This window comes from Tinamus guttatus, unplaced genomic scaffold (assembly GCF_059628265.1).
Source record: "Tinamus guttatus ecotype Peru unplaced genomic scaffold, ASM5962826v1 Tinamus_guttatus_pri_ptg000649l, whole genome shotgun sequence".
In the NCBI taxonomy this organism is placed as follows: Eukaryota; Metazoa; Chordata; class Aves; order Tinamiformes; family Tinamidae; genus Tinamus; species Tinamus guttatus.
The window spans coordinates 1,038,473-1,056,592 of record NW_028289183.1 but is presented as its reverse complement, the minus strand read 5'-3'; the positions used below and the strand labels follow the sequence as shown (position 1 = coordinate 1,056,592).

Below are 18,120 nucleotides of genomic sequence, written 5' to 3'. Positions count from 1 at the left end.
CCCACATTTGGGGGTCCTGGACCCAGCCTGGAGTCCAAACTCAGAACCCCCTTCTGAGATCCTTGCTGAATGCATTGGGAAGCTCATAGAAATGCCCATGATAACCCTGCCAACAGAAAATCCAGCCACTAGGAAATGGCAAGCACAGGGGTGCATCTGAACTCTTGGCTCTCTGGATAGTCTCTGACCCCCATGAACATAGAAAGGAAGGCAATTCCAAGAGAAGATCACCTGTAGGTGAAAATAAAAATAGGAAGTTTTCAAAGGAGGATGCAGAAAACTGCTGATAGTCTCATAGCCCAGTGCTTCCAGGTGCTGGCTATGAAGAAAATAGGGCCAGGTGAACCTTGGCAGCTCAGGGCTGAAAGGGGAAAGGTAAGCCCAAGGTAAACAAAGATTGAATGATAGTGTGGTGCCATGGAAATGGCACAGCAGTGATATGTATGCTCTAAACTGTATCTCTTACACACCCTAAATAAGATTAAGTATGATTTTACCTGATCAATCTGAGAAATAAAAAAGTGTACAACAGAGCTGACAGTTAATGGACATAATTAAAGTTAACCTTACAGCATTATCCGACATAAAATGGCATCTATCAGCTAATGGGGAAAAGAAAAAAAAAAAAGATTGGAAATGTTTGGAAAGAGTGAAAACACTGCAGTTATTCATGGTAGACAAGCAAAGGAATCTGTTCTTTATTCTCTAGATATTGGGGGCAATACAAAAGCTAATTAGAGAGGAGACGGGGGTTCACATTTTGTGCACCACCCGTGTCACTTTGCTGCATCTTGACATCCTCACTCTTCCTCTTCTATCTTCTTGCTGTGAAACTCGCGGCTCTTGGCTCGGAGCTTGTTGACCTGCGACTCTGCAATGTCAGCCCGCTCCTCGGCTTCCTCCAGTTCATGCTGGATCTTGCGGAATTTGGAGAGGTTGACGTTGGACAGCTCCTCCTGCAGGGGAAGAGGAGATGGTGGGGAACAGCCCAGGGCAGGGCTTTCCAGTACTGCTGCCACTGGGACCTGAGGGGCTGCAGCTCTACTTTGGGTGACACCAGGGAATCACCGACTTCTCAGTTGGTGGATGTGACCCTTGGCATTGTTCATAGAGTTCAACTGTTCACACAGTGCAACATGCTCAGTTGACAGCAAGGTCTTAGAGTACCAGGGTAAACCTGGTGGCCGATATGTTAGTCTCTGCAAATAGCCTTCAGTCCCTCGTATCTTTGCTGTGCTCAACTCTCCCTAACAGGCTCCAGAAGGAGGAGTTCCTTGTGGTGGGGCAGCACAAGCTCAACCAAGAGGACTGCTCATGCTTCTGTGCCTCAGTTCCCAGAATCTGGCTCTACCTGGGTCAGTACTTACAGCCTCCTCAGATTGTCTCTTGTAGGCCTTCACTTTCATTTGCAGCTTGTCCACCAGGCCCTGGAGCCTTAGAACATTCTTCCGGTCTTCCTCAGACTAGAGCAGGTGGTGAGGAGAAAAGAGAGCACATTGCTTTCCACACTGCAGTAGGTTAACAATTCCCCTTGGGAACTGTGTGCCAACATTCTGACTCCCTAGGAAGTAGGTGTGCCTGTGCCAGCAGAGAGCGGCCTCCTGCCTTACCTGGTAGGTCAGCTCCTTCACCCTCCTCTCGTATTTGCGCACACCCTTCACGGCTTCAGCGCTGCGCTTCTGCTCAGAATCAACCTCCCCTTCCAGCTCACGCACCTGCAAAGAGAAGCCCATCCTTAGTGCTTTGCTGATAGTGCCTCATGGGACATGTTCCCCGATGCACAGATTTCAGACCTACCCTGGCCTCCAGTTTCTGGATTTGCTTCTTCCCTCCTTTCAATGCCAGCTGCTCAGCTTCATCCAAACGGTGCTGCAGGTCCTTCACTGTCTGGTCCAAGTTCTTCTTCATCCTCTCCAGGTGGGCGCTTGTGTCCTGCTCCTTCTTCAGCTCTTCTGCCATCATGGCCGCCTGCAGAGCAAAGGAACAGCACCAGTTGGAGATAGGACACATGTAGGGGCAGAATCTGTCCTCCACTTGATAGTGAAAGGAGTTCCCAACTCACATCTGTGATGGCCTTCTTGGCTTTCTCTTCAGCATTGCGAGCTTCCTGGATTGTATCTTCCATTTCTCCCTGAATGTGCATGATGTCTGTTTCCAGCTTCTTCTTGGTGTTGATCAAGCTGGTGTTCTGTGCAAAAGAAGGAGCATAATTTCTATTGTCAGACCTGACTCTTCTGCCTCAAGAAGTGAAAATTTAAGGGAAGTATTTATTGAAATCTTTAACTCAGACAGTCTTTAGAGACATATTTACAACCTGATGACTAGCTGGCCTTGTCTTGTGACAACATAGCACGTAAGTTTTTTTACAGTAATCATTTTTCATGTCATTCTAAACTTTCTCTTCTTTATGGGAGTTATTTCCGTCAGGGTTCCTCACCTGGGTATGGAGAAGCTGCACGCGTTCCGTTGCATCCATTAGTTCCTGCTCAGCCACTTTCCTTGACCGCTCCGTCTGCTCCAGGGCTCCCCGGAGCTCTTCTATTTCAGCCTGCAACAAGTTTGCTCTGCGCTCCACCATGGCCACCTGCTCCTTCAGGTCCTCCTGTGTCCTGAGAGCATCGTCCAAGTGTATCTGGGTATCCTGTAAAAGAGGCAAGAGAAATTATGAGGTGGCTCAGCATCCTTGGGTCCTGAAAATAACAGACAAGCCATTCCTCTACATGTAGCTTTGCTTAACAGACCTTCAGCACTGCCTGGGTGTTTCTCAGGTTCTTCTGGGCCTCTGCAGCTACACGGTTGGCATGGCTCAACTGGATCTCCATTTCATTGAGGTCTCCCTCCATCTTCTTCTTCAGCCTCAGGGCTTCATTCCTGCTCCTGATCTCAGCATCCAGGCTGCTCTGCATGGACTCCACAACTCGGAGATGGTTTCTCTTCAGCTGGTCAATTTCCTCATCCTTTTCTGCTATCTTCCGATCAATCTCAGATTTGATCTGGTTGAGCTCCAGCTGGAGGCGCAGGATCTTCCCCTCCTCATGTTCTAGGGAGGCCTAAAGAAGTAGATGGGGACTAAATCTCCTGCTTACCTGCCAATTTCTCTTTTACACAGTACTTTGGGAAATCTGAGTTTGCTGTACTCCACAGCCAGGGCAGACAAGAACCACAAATTTCACAGCCAAATGTCTGCGTCTCTCATAGTTTTAGTGTGACTACTGTCACCAATGAGTACTGCCACCAAAGACTACTATCATTTACCTCTGCCTCCTCCAGAGCAGCCTGGATTCCAGATTTCTCCTGTTCAGCCTGCTTCTTCGCTTTCTCCAGCTCATGAATGGCCTTTCCACTCTCTGCAATCTGCTCTGTGAGGTCAGAAATCTCCTCTGTGGGGACAGAGACAAATGGCAGGATTAGGAACAGAGCAGGATGAAAAAGGCCCTGTCACATGTACGTGACATGCACCCTCACAAGACTGCAGCCACAGAGCCCTGCGGGTTGGTGGACAGAGAAGCTTGTGAGAAAGGAGCAGAGTGCCCAGGACTTACGCTGCAAGTTCTTGTTTTCGCGCTTCAGGGTTTCCAGGTGGTCCAAGGACTCCTCATAGGCATTCTTCATCTTGAACAGCTCCGTGCTGAGAGAGCGAGCCTCCTTCTGGGAGGCTTCCAGCTCAGCCTGCGTTTCCTCATACTTCTGCTTCCACTCTGACAGGATCTGAAGAGCAGCAGGGCCTGATTATGCACCTGACAATCACAAGGGGATGCTCTGTTCCCACAGTACAGCGCTGTAGCCCATTTTACCTTGTCGAAATTCTTCTGCTTCTTGTCCAAAGCTGCACAAGCTGCATTTGACCTTTCCACATCAATCATCAGGTCCTCCACTTCACTCTGCAGCCTCTGCTTTGTTTTTTCCAGGGAAGCACATTTGGAGTTCACAGCTTCCACATGTTCCTCTGCATCCTGTAGACGCTGTGCCAACTTCTTCCTAGGATGCAGTAAACACAGTAGCCACTCAGTGATCACTGAGAAGCCAGTGTTATTACTCACAAGAGAGCATTAGTCCTTTTTACCATTTATTAGGAAATCTGTCTCTTTTTTTAACAGAAGCCGCTTTTTCCCCAAGACTACATGGAAAATAGAGCCCAGCACTTGTGCCCTGACCCTATGCAGAGTATTAGCCTTTTAAAATTTCTAACCTTGATAGGTATATTTGTCTTTACAACTCCCTTTCTTCAGAGCACCCTTTACCTCCCTCACACACCTTAAAGCATGTAATTGAGCAGCTTTAACAAGTCTCAGTTATGCCATCAACCTGCCTTATATTTTCAGGCAGTATCATAATTTCTTTTACTGCCCTTGTCCTGCTGCTCTGTCACATCCCAGTCCCCACATACTTGGCCTCCTCCAGCTCCTCAGTGCGCTGAATGGCATCCGTCTCATATTTGGTCCTCCACTGGGCCACTTCACTGTTGGCCTTGGACAGGGCACGCTGCAGCTCCCCCTTGGCTTCCTGCTCCTCTTCATATTGCTCCCGGAGCAAGTCACAGTCATGGCGAGCAGATTGCAAGGCGTGAGCCAGGGCATTCTTGGCCTGGGGAAGCATTAGGACTGTTAACTTCAGCACGTATTCTGAGATGCTTCTTGACAGTAAAAATGTCAGTCATTGGCCTAGCGCCCTAGGGGAAAGTACAGCTAAGTTCTCACAGAAAAATTTAAAGCTAGGAGTGATTAATCCTTCCTAGATATGTTCTAGGGAATCAGACTGTGGCACTGAAGGAGAAGATAATCTGTTCTTTATATAAATGTTTCTACACCTGTGTCTAAATGCTATATGAGACAGCATCACCAAGTGCATGAAAGCCATGTGGAGAACTTCCTCTAGGGTAGAAACCAGGATACAGTCAGTTGGGCTATGATCTAGTACTTCTGCCAGCAATACTTGGCTTCAGGGAAAGCCTTTCTGGAACAAAATTCTCGCCCGAAGGATAAAGAAGCCTTTTACAGCAACAACAATCACCTTTATTTCTTCATCTAGATGTCTCTTCAGTTCCTCAATCTGTTGGGTAAAGCCCTGCTTGCCTCTAGTCAGCTGAGAAATCAAGGCATCCTTTTCCTCCACCTGGCGTGAATATTCCCCTGGGAAATATAAAAGAAACAAGCAAAACTCTTATTGTTCTGTCACTAGCAATAGCATGACAATTGGTGCCTGTAAACCTGTTGGTGGCTTGGACAAGACAAACCACCACTTTGAACCCTTTGGTGAACTCTCATGACTTGAAGGATCACGCTGGGCACCTCGGGGATGAGAATGTCTCACCTGTTTCTGTCTGCAGACGAGCCCTGTGTGTATTGAGGTCATTAATCGTGCGCTGATCCTGCTCTTCCTTTGTCTTAATCTCACTCAGTTGGTCTTCCAGAGTGCGGCACATCTTCTCTAGATTTGCCTAGGGATCGAACACATGGAAGGAGGAAAGATGACTCTTGGTTATAGGGGGACTCTTATACGAGACCATGTTTCGTAGATGCAGCCTGTATGCCATACCATATGGCTGAGTTCAAAAAAACCCAAAGGCAGATCTATACCTTGGCTTTGGAGACAGACTCCATGTTACTGGCCAAGTCATCAATCTCCATCTTGAGCTCACTCTTCTCCTTCTCCAGCTTCTGCTTGACACGCTGCAGGTTGTCTATTTGCTCCCCGAGCTCGGCTGTGCTGTCCGCGTGCTTCTTGCGCAGGGCGGCAGCGGTGGCTTCATGCTGCAGAGTGGCCTCTTCGAGGTCGCGCCGCATCTTCTGAAATTCCGCCTCACGCTTCTTGTTCATGTCGATCTGAGCTGCCGTAGCTCCCCCTGCTTCCTCCAGGCGCTCGCTGATCTCCTCCAGCTCCCTGGAGAGGTCAGCCCGATGCTTCTCTGCTTTGGCGCGAGAGGTCCGCTCGGCCTCAATTTCCTCCTCCAGTTCCTCAATTCTGGCCTGCGGAACAGTAGGCACCAATCACACCCATGCCCTGCTCCGACTGGACCTCTGTCAGTGTGAGAGAATGGACGGAACAGAGACTTGCCTGCAACTCCTTGATCTTCTTCTGTAATTGCATGCCCAGGGCTTGTTCATCCTCGATTTTGCTCTGGATCTGGCTGATTTCAAAGTCTTTCCTGTGCACAAAAAAACCTGTGTTAGAGCACTCATGCACACCAGCACAGCACAGAATTGTCCTTCAAGCATGCTTACTTCTTCAGTTTCTCATCCAGCTGCTGCTTATCATTTTCCAAGTCCATTATGCTGTCATGGGACAGCTTCAGATCACCCTCGAGTTTCCTCTTGGCTCTCTCAAGGTCCATGCGCAGTTTCTTCTCTTGCTCCAGGGACCCTTCAAGCTAAACACAAGGCCATGAATGTTCTTCCTGCCAGGTCTACCTCCACAAATGTCCTATCTGCCTACTGTGTGCATGTCCTTACATCATCCACTTGCTGTTCCAGCTTGGTTTTAGCCTTGGTCAGCGTATTGACTTTGTCCTCTTCTGCCTGCAGGTCATCCAGTGTCTGTTGGTGGGCCTCTTGGAGGGCTTTCTTCTCTTTTGTGAGCTTGGCGATGGTTTCATCCAGGGCTGCCATCTCCTCAGTGAGGTTTTTCACCTGCACATTATGAGCAAGTGTCCAATAAACAGACAGGAAACACATCTTTTGATGCAGTCCCTTTAATCACTTTGGAACGCTCAGTCAAGATATTGGTTTCCCTTTGGGCTGCCACGTTGCAAAACTAGCATTGTGCAAGGGATGTGTACAGAGGTTTGGGCTAAACCCTTCTTGGTGATGTCGAGTGAAAGGACAAAGGGTAACGAGTACACAGGAAAAAACTGAAACTCAGGAAATTTCATCTGCATATGAGGAAGAACTTCTTTACTGTGAGGGTGACAGAGCCCTGGAGAGGCTGCCAGGAGAGGTTGTGGAGTCTCCTTCCCTGGAGATTTCAAAACCTGCCTGCATGCAACCCTGTACAACGTCCTCTAGGTGACCTGGCTTGATCAGGGGGATTGGACTTGATGCTCTCTAGAGGTCCCTTCCACCCTCAACCATTCTGTGATTCTGTGATATCAGGCTGTGGGAGACAGTTCCTTGTCTCAGCCTTTTTTTTGTATTCCCAGGTCTGTACCTTGTTCTCAGTGGCATGCTTTTCCTTCTCAACTTTGGCCAGCGTTAGCTCAAGGTCATCAATATCTTTCTTCAGCTCTGAGCATTCATCCTCTAGTTTCCTCTTCTTGGCTGTCAGCTCAGCATTGATTTCCTCCTCATCCTCTGCTCTTTCAGTCACCTCCTTAATTTTGGCTTCCAGCTGGATTTTGGTTTTGATCAGCTGGTCACATCTTTCCTCTGCATCGGCCAAGCTATCTGCTTCCTATAGACAAAAAGAGATTTTCTGGGGTTATAAGATTCTGAAGTTTCTCAGCTCTGTTACCAAGTAGGCATGTGTGAGAACGCAGGCTGATGTGGCATTTCCATCCAAAAAACAGTCTCGTTCTTTTTTCTGTGGAGCTTTATATCTCCTCTAAAGGGAATAAATCCTCCCAGAGTATTTTTATCTATCTGATCTGTTTGTCTATCTTATTGTCAAAAATATATGCATTTATATATATTAAATTTTCAAAATATGCTTAAGAAGTTCATAATTTTGAGATACTCAGAAATTCACACGCATCGCATAAGAATGGTCCCTGAAACTATATCTCCTTAAAGAAGTATCAGCATCTTTTCCCTTCGTAAACAATGTAGGTTAGCAGAAATTCTTTAAATCATGCTGCTTCTGGTAGTATTTCATAATATCTCAGAAAAATAATGTATTTCTCCCATAAAAACGCAGCATGTATGGTACAGTTCTTCCCTTTTCAAAGAGATATGTTAAGTGTGATGGAGTTTTTCAGTCTGTGCTTGCCAGAGACTAATGTGACCATGCTAACTCCTGGTCCTATGGACAAATAAATGACAATACTCACAGCCTGCACTTGGAGCTGCAGGTCATTTTTTTCCTGCAGCAAAGCCACCATTTTCTCCTCCAGCTCCTTCCTCTTTGCTTCAGACTTTGCAAGCTCTTCCTTGGTTTTCTCAAACTCTTCCTTCATATTGGCCATTTCCTTCTCTGATTCTGCGCTCTTCAGCAAGGGCTTGATCTTGAAGAACAGCTTCATCCAGGGCCAGTGCTTAACGTTCATGAAGGACCGGACATTGTACTGGATGCAGAAGATGGACTCCCTGAAATACAATTCATTCATCTATTATATACCTTATGAAAGGATTTATTGAGAATCTGTTAACAGACAATAACCATGAGATCAAATTCAAGGTAAGGAATGTGTACCTCCTCTCCACCATTCTCCGATATTCCACTCTCATGAGGAAGCCCCTGCACCTGGCTTGTATCATGGTCATAATCTCTGCCAGCTTTTCATCTCTCATCTCCTCCAGAAGACCTATTAGCCCAGCTTTGAAGAACACCTTGAGAAATGGAATATAGTAGCACATTAACCTCATGTAGTACAAATCTCAGTAAGAGACTCTGTCGAGGTCTGTGAGCACACAAATAAGTCTTAATGGCCCTCAGCAGCCTAACTTCAAGATTCTACCCACACCCTCTGACTATGAAAGCCATTTTAAGTGCTGCATGGAGTCTCTAGGTGCCTAGGCTATGTTGTACAAATATTGGTCTCCAGTTCACCTACAGTAGTGCCTCTGCCCTGCCATAGTCCCAAATGAACTGAACTCTGACCTGCACACTAACATCTTGGCTTCACCTCAACTCTGCAGATCTGACTGGTGATTACTATCTTTGACACTAGTTTTCCCCACCTGGCCTGCAGATTGGTTTTCTGACGTCACTTTGGACATTCTCCACATTGCCACAGACTTGCCTGACAGCAGGGACTTCTGCTTGAACCTGACTACCATGCCTGGGTCTGCCTTCCTTGCATGCTATTGGGCTGAGGCCTGCCTGGTGAGCCCTCCATCCTGCCATCTGTGTCATCAGTCTTGGATCCCTGTCCCAGAGGGAGGAGTCAGCCCTCACTGCTCTCTGACAGAGCCTTTGAAACCAAGAGTTGCTTTCTACCTTGGTATGACCAAATCTGTACTGGGTGTGGTCCACATCGATGGAGCCAAGGAGCTTCTCAGAAGCCTTCTTGCTGTCTATGAACTGTCCCTCTGGGATAGCGCTTGCATTTAGCACACGGTACCTGGAGAAGAAAACAGAACATGAATAAATTCGCATCATACCGACCACCACTGTGTCTGAAGCCTTCTCAGAATGTCTGACTGACACAAGTTCATGCCTGGGAACAGTGCATGCTTTCAGGACAGGGAGTAGAAAGTTTTCATACTGTTAAGACCAAATCCATGGTAATCTCAACCCCAAGCCACATTATGCCATGATTAACTGAGAATGAAATGTTCTTATATTACTCCTCAGTTCAGCGTAAAGTATAATATTTGCAATAGGCTCGGATGCTCACGCGACTCATCTTGGCAGAATGGGCAAAAGGTTTGGCACTTTTACCTCTGTTTGAAGTCAGCATAGAGCACTCTGCTGGGGAATCCTTTCCGGCAAATTCGGATCCCTTCCAGCACGCCATTGCACCGCAGCTGGTGCAGCACCAGCTCATGCTCCATGGCACCTAACAAGCAACACCATTAATGATTACCCCATTGCTGGGCAACCTGTGGAAGAGCTCCTGTGGCTCCAGTTTTCCTCCCGCTTTATCCCCTTACCAGGTGTTTTTGTTTCATTTGGGATGATGCAGCGTACAAAATGGGGGTGAGTGCTTCTCAAGTTGGCCATCAGCTTGTTTAGATTTTCCTGAGAGGTCACGAAGTAAAGTTTAAGTCATTAATTATAAGCACTACGTTCTTACGAGTGAATACATCAAACTGTGTGTCTCATAGTGACAACTCATCACTATAATCCTGAAATAAATTTTCTTTTTTGGAATCTTGGATTATGAATTTTACCATGCTGCAATACTGAAAATTTTCAAAGAGACTTTTTGAGAATGATAAAGAGTTTACTTAATATTTTCAAAGACCGTTTTCAAAGCCAATGAACTCTGGACTTACCCGGAAAAGAGCTGAGACAGTCTGGAAAGAAGAACCCTTCTTCTTACCACCCTTCTTGCCACCACCACCAGCATCTGCAAAAGTGAAGGAAAAGAACAGATGTTTTCAATGTTACCTTGGAGATGCCCCATTTGTATTATGAACAGATGCTACATGTGGATTTTAAAGAGCTTACCTGCTTCTCCACCATAGGCAGAAAAGAGTAGAGCCAGTGTCTTCACAGATGATTTCTGGTACAGCCCAATGACAGTTTCATTCAGAGGGTCCTTGTTCTTCTCAAGCCAGCCAGAGATGTTGTAGTCCACTGTGCCAGCATAGTGCACCAGGGAGAAGTGGGCCTCAGCCTTGCCTTTGGCAGGCTTGGGCTTCTGGAAGTTGTTGGACTTGCCCAGGTGCTGGTCATAGAGCTTGTTCTTGAAAGAGGTGTCAGTTGCCTTGGGGAACATGCACTCCTCTTCCAGGATGGAGAAGATGCCCATGGGCTGGAAGACATCACAAGAAAAGCCCGAGAAAGATTACAATGGTGCGAGACTCAGGCCATGAGCACCAGAGGTACCAGGGTGCCTACGTTAGTCAGGGCTTGTTCTCAGTTAGAAAACTGATTTCTGCCTTCCCTTCCTTTCTCTTCCCTTTCCTTCCCTTGCCTTCCTGCAGCCTGTCTTCACAGAACTGGAAAGAACATTGGTGCAAATCTAGTTAGACGGGGCAGTAGGAAGGAGGAAAAGAGAAGGGAAACCAACTGTAATCTATTTTAAAGAATTCTGTTACTTGGAGGATCTTTTCCATGCTTGAAGACAGGGTAAAATGGGATTGACAACACAGATCTGTTTTTGGCCTTCCTAATTTCCTTACCTCAAGATAAAATAAATCTCAAGACCAGATAGAAGGTTTAGCTGATACTGAATGTCTGGGAGTGGGTGGGAAGGATTACATGTCAGCTGAATCTGGCCTAGAAACATCACAAAATTCTGAGTGCATCATACACCTGGATGGAATAGGTACCTTCTCAATGAGTTCAATGCAAGCGGCCAGGTCCATCCCAAAGTCAATGAACTCCCATTCAATGCCTTCCTTCTTGTACTCCTCTTGCTCCAGCACAAACATGTGGTGGTTGAAGAACTGTTGCAGTTTCTCATTGGTGAAGTTGATGCACAGCTGCTCAAAGCTGTTGAACTGTCCAATGCAAAGAGAGATGGAGAGGTTCTCAAGATGCAGCAATTATCTCAGCTTCATAAACAACATGCTAATTCTACCTGCAGTTCCCAAATGAAACTCTGCGCCTTACTGTGTTTTAATGGTGTGTGTTTCCCTAGTAGGATTTCTGTTGTGAAATTTAGCATCCTCAAGGAATTTTTGTTAGCGTGAAAATTTTTTTGAAATTGATCCGAAAGTGGAATTTCTTCTTTGCTGTGCTACTCATAAGCTAAACAGTTCAGTAACCTTAGCTGCAGCAAAATAAAGCTGTTGCCCCTCTCCTATCTGCAGGACAATGCAAAAATCCTCACTGTTCCACCCAAGAATTTCTCAGCCTTCTGATGAATACCTTAGGCTTTCTTTGCTCTGACATAATAGCTCTAGCATCAGGGCATTCACAACATGGGAAATATGCTGTGCTTTCTCTCAGAGCACAACCCTTTGCTTAGCTTCTCCAAGAACATCCAAACCTTTGGACCTGCTCTGTGTGAACCTTAGTCCTAAGTCTGAAAAGGTGATTCCAGAAAACTACAGATGATGAAGACATGCTTCTGTATTCTCATAAAAAGAAACACTTTTCTGAATCCTTATGACTACTCTTTGTCCCTCCCACAGAAGCAATGCCACAGTCTTCTTCCTTACATCAAAGATCTCAAAGCCAGCAATGTCCAGCACACCAATGAAGTACTGTCTGGGTTGCTTGGTATCCAGTTGTTGGTTGATACGAATGACCATCCACAAGAACATCTTCTCATAGACAGCTTTTGCCAGGGCACCTACTGAATTGTTCACCTAAGGCATAGAAGAAATTACTCTTAGGAGTTACCTTTTGGGACCAGAGAAGAAATCAAAAGTCTTCATTCAAGACAAGTGCTTTATACTTTCTTTACCTGTTCCACAGTTTGACCTTTGGTCACAAATTCATTCCCAACCTTGACTCGAGGATAGCACAGGGCTTTGAGTAGGTCAGCCGAGTTTAGTCCCATCAGGTAGGCAGCCTTGTCAGCCACTAAACAAGGGAAAAGGAATACAGAGAGTGAGAGAGAAGAACAGATCATTGGACAATGACCATAATTAGGCCAACATGGAGTTTTTCAGAGTAAAATCTACTGTGCTTTTTCTTGAAAGGCAAAAATTTCTGTCTGGTCTCACATAGGAGATCTGGGAGGGAAGGAAATACATGAAATATAATGCTGATCTTGCCTTTTATTTTGGCTTATTTCAGAAGATATATGAGTATTCATGACTCTAATTTAACAGGTAAAGGTTGTAGTGGAGGAGAGATATCCTGTGTAAGGGTTTCTCCCTTGAGGCTAAGTATTTGTGATTTACCAAATGAACAGATAAAAGTATGTTACTTCTTCTGACGAGAAAAATGCCTCCACAGTTAGACAGTCCACTGAGATTCTTTTCCTCGCAGTTTCAACTAAGATTTGCTTTTGAAGGCTAACATATCATCTTTGCCCTGGCAGCATTCTTTGAACAAGTGAGCGTTCCAGTACCTTCCGTGCCATCTGGCTCTGCCTGCTCCTCTCGTTGCTTCTGCTTGAACTTCAAGTTCCCATAGTGCATGACAGCCCCTGTCAGCTTGTAAATGGCCACTTTTTCATCAGCATTGAAGCCCAGGATGTCAATGGCACTCTGCAGTAGGAAAAGTAAAGTCAGTATAAGAAAGAACAGTGAAAATGGGTTTTGTTGGAACTCTTTGTGGTGCATTACTTACATCTGTAGCCATCAGCTCCTCCTGGTCATCAATGCTGGGAACAGTGATCTCACCTTGACTTACGTAATGATAGTCATAGGGGTTGGTGGTAATGAGGAGCATGTCTGAACACAAGAACAAATGAGAAAGAGGTTTAGTTTTGTCACCTAGATAGTAGAATATGTTGTTTTTCAACATTTTCCTCCAGAAAAGTTAGTGATTCTTCCTACCAATTAGCTCCGGCTTCTTGTTGGACATGATCTGGTAAAATATGTGGTAGCTTCTTTCCGCTTTGAGCTGGAAGGTGACCCTTGACTTCTCCAGCAGATCTGGTAAGGAAGAGAGAAAGAGTTAACCGAGAAGTGAACAGTGCATGGGGGTGGAAATACATTATCAGGCAAGGAAGCTCTCCTACATGTTTCAATGTCAGCAGAAGCCAGTTTTCCTGTGGCCCCAAAGTGGATTCTGATGAATTTGCCCTGTGAAGGGAAAAAAAGAAGCACTTCAGCCTAGCTGCATTCCAGTGCCATCTCCCTTCGTGGAAATAGCACAAGGTCCATCATTACTGTTGCAAGGAGAGGGAGAGATTTTATCCCAAGCAACAACTTACAAAGCGTGAGGAGTTGTCATTCCTCACGGTCTTGGCATTTCCAAAGGCCTCCAGCAAGGGGTTGGCACTGATGATTTGATCCTCAAGCGTTCCCTATAATACAGTAAGTATTGTTGACATTTAGTGCTTAATCCATGTGCTAATTACAGGGCAAGCTTTCAGGCCATTCCCTTCAACTCACCTGCATTTTGCCAGACTGCTCCTCCTTCTTCTTCTCCCCACTAGCTGCAATTGTTGCAAAGTACTGGATGACACGCTTGGTGTTCACAGTCTTCCCTGCTCCGGATTCTCCGCTGGGAAGCAAAAGAGAGAGAAGCAGAGAACGTCTGGTCAGGCAGCAGGTCCCCAGGCACAGAGCCAGCCCTTGGGAATCGGAGCAGGGAATGTACGTACGTGATCAGGATTGACTGATTCTCGCGATCTATGAGAAAAAAATAGAGGCACATGAACACCTTATATAACAATAATAGCTGTGAAGGAGTACTGGACAGCCTATTCCTTCTAAAAATATTTGGTAATTCCACCCAAGCTCTTATAATCTTTTGGCCTATTACCTATCATTATTATCATTATTAATAAGTGGAATTTTATTTTCATCAATATTGACATGAACATCACATGTAGTACATCTCTTTCTAGGATATTCTCTTCATGTCAGGACAGATTATACTTGTATGTATAAAGGAGTCGAAACTGAAGTACATTTAGGTAGCATTACCAGTTTATATTGGACTATCTGTAAAGATAATACTGAACTATCTGTAAACTGTAATGAAGTAGTGAAAGTGCTTCTCACAACCTGAATAACTTAGGGACAACCAACTGTAAGACTAAAGGCCTCTATTACGTGATCATTCTTTCCATAGCTAGTAAACTATTGCCTAGAGAAAATGAAATCGCAAACATGTAGCAACCTTTCGCTAAAGTATACTTCGTTATGCTCGAATATTCAAGTTTTATTTTCTCCACAGCTAGAGTCGAGTTTTCATACATAACAGTTTGGGCTCTGCCTTGATCAAAAAAAGAAAAAAAAAAGGCAGAGGATTTGTGAGTCATGATGCCTTTTAAAAGAATTGCATCAGTTTTTCTTGGTAAGTAACATATACTCACATGTCCAGTAATCACTTAATTTAGAAGTTTCTACCAGTTGGGCTGTCACAAGTGATCATCACCCTTACTGGTATGCTCTCTGCTCTCAATCTTTTAAAAAAAATTCTACAGCACTCGTCATCTTCCAAGGAGATTTCAGTTCATCTTTAGCATTCCCCTGGAATGTTTGGGAGAATTTTGTCCTGGCAATTTATTAAAATTTATTCTGATGGTTTGTTCTCTACTTTCTTTTAAGTAGACTTCAATGAGAAGCAGTTCCTCTGGGGAATTCTTCTAGAACAAAGAGTTCCAGAAATGAATACTTCTCATTAGCCTTCAAGATAAACAGGCATAAATGCTAATTTAACTGTTCTGATGTGGCCTTGTATTTTCTAAGTTGTCCTTTTAAATAAGAACTGCAGACCCTGCAGAGTGAATCCACAGATCTGTTTGAAAATTTTCTGATTCTTATGTATTTTAATTTTTTTTAAGTATTAAATTTTATGCTTTCTGCAATTTGGTTCTGAAACTTTTCTTTTTGCATGCCTTCCTGTGTTTTCACAGATGCCTTGCCAGAATTTATGATGCTTTCTATTTTAGTCATTTGAACATTGCAAAGTGTTTCTTGTTTTGTTTTGTTTAGAAAAAAAAAAAGCCTAGGTGTGTTTAACAGCATCCTTTCATAGGCTATATAGCTGGACAGAATGGGGAGAGTTTTCTCCAATTTTCTGAGGTTCAGGTTTCGCAGTGAAGTCTAGCTGAGCCTGGTCCCTGCAGTTTCATAGAATCACTCTAGGAAGCATGAGGTTTGATATCTCCATTCCATTAAGACCAAATCCTATTCAAAGAACTCCACCCAAGTGACTTGCAATCCTGCAAAGCAAATTATTAATAGCACAGTCCTACCTATAACCAAATCAGAAGTATATTCCAAATTATTTGAAGGGAAAACTGACAGTGTTTTCAGCGTTAAACTATAGCCTCCCAAATATCTTGGGTAGTAAGTTACAGCCTTGGTTGTTGTAAATACGGCATGAATAAAGAAAATGTTTGCAGTGATGAGAGGACATTCACCCTCACAACATCCTCAAAAAAACTGTGTCATTTTCAGAGAAAAAAAAGTCTTATTTGAGAATATTTGTGTCCAAATAATTTTGAAGAAAACCAAACAACTCACCAGTTAGCATGAACTGATAGGCGTTGTCAGAGATGGAGAAGATGTGGGGAGGGGCCTCCTGGCGCTTTTTGCCTCGGTAGGCCAACACCACCTCCGGGTTGTACACCGGCAGCCACTTGTAGGGGTTGACAGTGACACAGAAGAGACCCGAGTAGGTCTGCAAGGACAGGACACAGCAAGTTGGCTTCCATTGGCTTTAGCAGACTGGCTCTTCCTAGCGAGTTGCAGGAAGCCTGTGGCTGCTACTTACGTAGATCATCCAGGCTGCATAACGCTCTTTGAGGTTATACAGCACAGCGGGTTCGTGGAGGTGGGTCATCATGGCCATGTCCTCGATTTTGTCGTACTTGGGAGGGTTCATGGAGAAGACTTGGTCTTCCTTCACGGTCAGAGTCTGCCAAGGAAATGAGAGATCCATGCATGTCAGCTAAGAGCTCGGAGTGAGAAGTAAATGCTGCTCTGAAGCTTGTATTTTACTTACTTCTCCACCTTCAGTCTTGACAGTGACCTTCCCTCCTTCCCTGCTCTGGATTGTCCCTTTCACAAAGGACTCTTTAGGATGCACCACAAAGACTGATGACTTGGCATCGAAGGGCTTGTTCTGGGCCTCGATTCTCTCCTTTTCTGACTTCCGGAGGTAGGGAGCTGCCTCCCCAAAGACGGCCATCTCAGCGTCCGTAGACATGGCTGCAGTTTACTGAAAGCACGTCAGCAGAGGACCCTGTGTGGGAAGAGAAATGTTGTATCCGAGGATCAAAAATATTCTGTGTTAGCAAGGATACATCTTACAAAGCTCTAAGACGAAGTCTGAAATGTCTACTATAAATAAATTTCCTATTATCTAATAATTGGAAGCCAAAAGAGAAATATACTATATTCAAACCTGAATAATAGGGAGGAACTTTTTAAAAATTTGATTTTGTTTGTGTCTTGTGGCATTGGACAGATTGCACAGTTAGTGTAAGTTCAAAAGAAAAAGGCATTTTCTGATTGCAATGTATAATTAAAAATAGTTATAATTAAAAATATTATGGCTCCTTGACAGCAAATGGAAAGACTGATTTGGAAGCCTCTTGCTGTGGTAAGAATACACTGCATAAATATGCAATAAAGGGGGATGCCTGATTTTAACAAATTTCCAGACACAGCACACTTACCTTGAAACTTTTTCTAGAGACGGGGCAGAGCGCTCCAAAGAGGCTTATATAGAGTCTGTGATGCAGATGCTCTGGATTTCTCCTCTTTCTTCGGTCAAAACATTTTTTGGCAAACTTTCTTTGGCAAAGTATTGTCTGGCAAACTGAAGTGAGGGTATAATGGTCATTTGATTTGACCAGATATAATTAGAAATGTTTTATATCTTACCAGTGATGTTAAAATATCTACTATAAGTAATTTGACAAGAGTCTTAAGGAGAGAATCTCTGTTAGTCAAGGCACTTGGAGAACTTGGATGTAGGGCTTACTTATGGATTTTATTGCTGACTTTTCCAGTGACTTATTTCTTGACCCAGCTCATATTTTTTGGCATATCCCTGCTGCATGGCGCAGATAACAGCTATCTTTTTTTCAGTATCTCCCTGGCTATCAAAAGGAACAAAACCTGTGTGTGAGAGTATCTACACTTAATATCTTGCAAAATTGCCAAATTCAACAGGTACATACTAGAGGAGTGTTTGGTTACAGTTGTTAAGCTCTGTAATAACTGATACTGAAGTCCCACATAGTTTCAAGCAAACTACTCACAGTACCCACACCAGAAATGAGGAAATGATGTAGCCTAATATGGAAAAAAATGATTTTAATAGTTGTAATGCTTTTATTACAGAGCTGAGCTGGAAATATTATGTAACAATTAATGTCTAGTACTTTTAGCAATAGGGAAGTCACTAAAAGTCAAAATCATTGCTGTTTCTCCATGTTTGTATAGACATTCTGCAGGAAAATAGCCAAACATGCAGAAGTAACCTAGGCCAGGGAATAACTTCACCCTGAAATATGTGGTTCTCCGCAATACACAAAAATACACACTCTACAGTATCTAGTACTCCTCAATGTGCAGCAATTTCCATTTCCTTGGAAATAAGCAGCCTTTACCCAGCTTAGGTCTGTGTCTCAGGTATGCATGTGCCCACTAACAACATCATACATCAACCAATGACCTCAGTCAAGGCTGGGAGCAGAAAAGGCTCCCTTGCCTGACTGCAGCTTCCCACAGCACCTGCTCCACACCAGCCATAACTGCACACACGATCACA

The 18,120-nt window shown here is 44.5% G+C and overlaps 1 protein-coding gene across 1 annotated transcript; it reads right to left on the bottom strand.

Annotated features, from left to right (window-relative positions):
• Window positions 1–720: 720 nt before the first annotated feature.
• LOC104578057 (myosin heavy chain, skeletal muscle, adult-like) lies at window positions 721–16,836 on the bottom strand. Its single transcript, XM_088535812.1, has 38 exons — window positions 16,345–16,836; window positions 16,114–16,257; window positions 15,864–16,020; window positions 13,991–14,018; window positions 13,779–13,890; window positions 13,598–13,690; window positions 13,403–13,466; window positions 13,218–13,316; window positions 13,009–13,112; window positions 12,788–12,926; window positions 12,176–12,294; window positions 11,928–12,077; window positions 11,094–11,264; window positions 10,267–10,573; window positions 10,092–10,165; window positions 9,747–9,834; window positions 9,535–9,652; window positions 9,091–9,214; window positions 8,344–8,480; window positions 7,982–8,237; window positions 7,144–7,386; window positions 6,450–6,626; window positions 6,222–6,367; window positions 6,055–6,145; window positions 5,577–5,966; window positions 5,311–5,437; window positions 5,011–5,129; window positions 4,388–4,584; window positions 3,795–3,978; window positions 3,543–3,708; window positions 3,256–3,380; window positions 2,742–3,050; window positions 2,438–2,641; window positions 2,063–2,188; window positions 1,798–1,968; window positions 1,611–1,715; window positions 1,368–1,463; window positions 721–956 (listed from the first exon to the last, which is right to left on the bottom strand). The coding sequence occupies exons 1-38, from the start codon at window positions 16,546–16,548 to the stop codon at window positions 801–803; spliced, it is 5,820 nt and encodes a 1,939-aa protein (XP_088391938.1). The 5' UTR covers window positions 16,549–16,836; the 3' UTR covers window positions 721–800.
• Window positions 16,837–18,120: the final 1,284 nt, after the last annotated feature.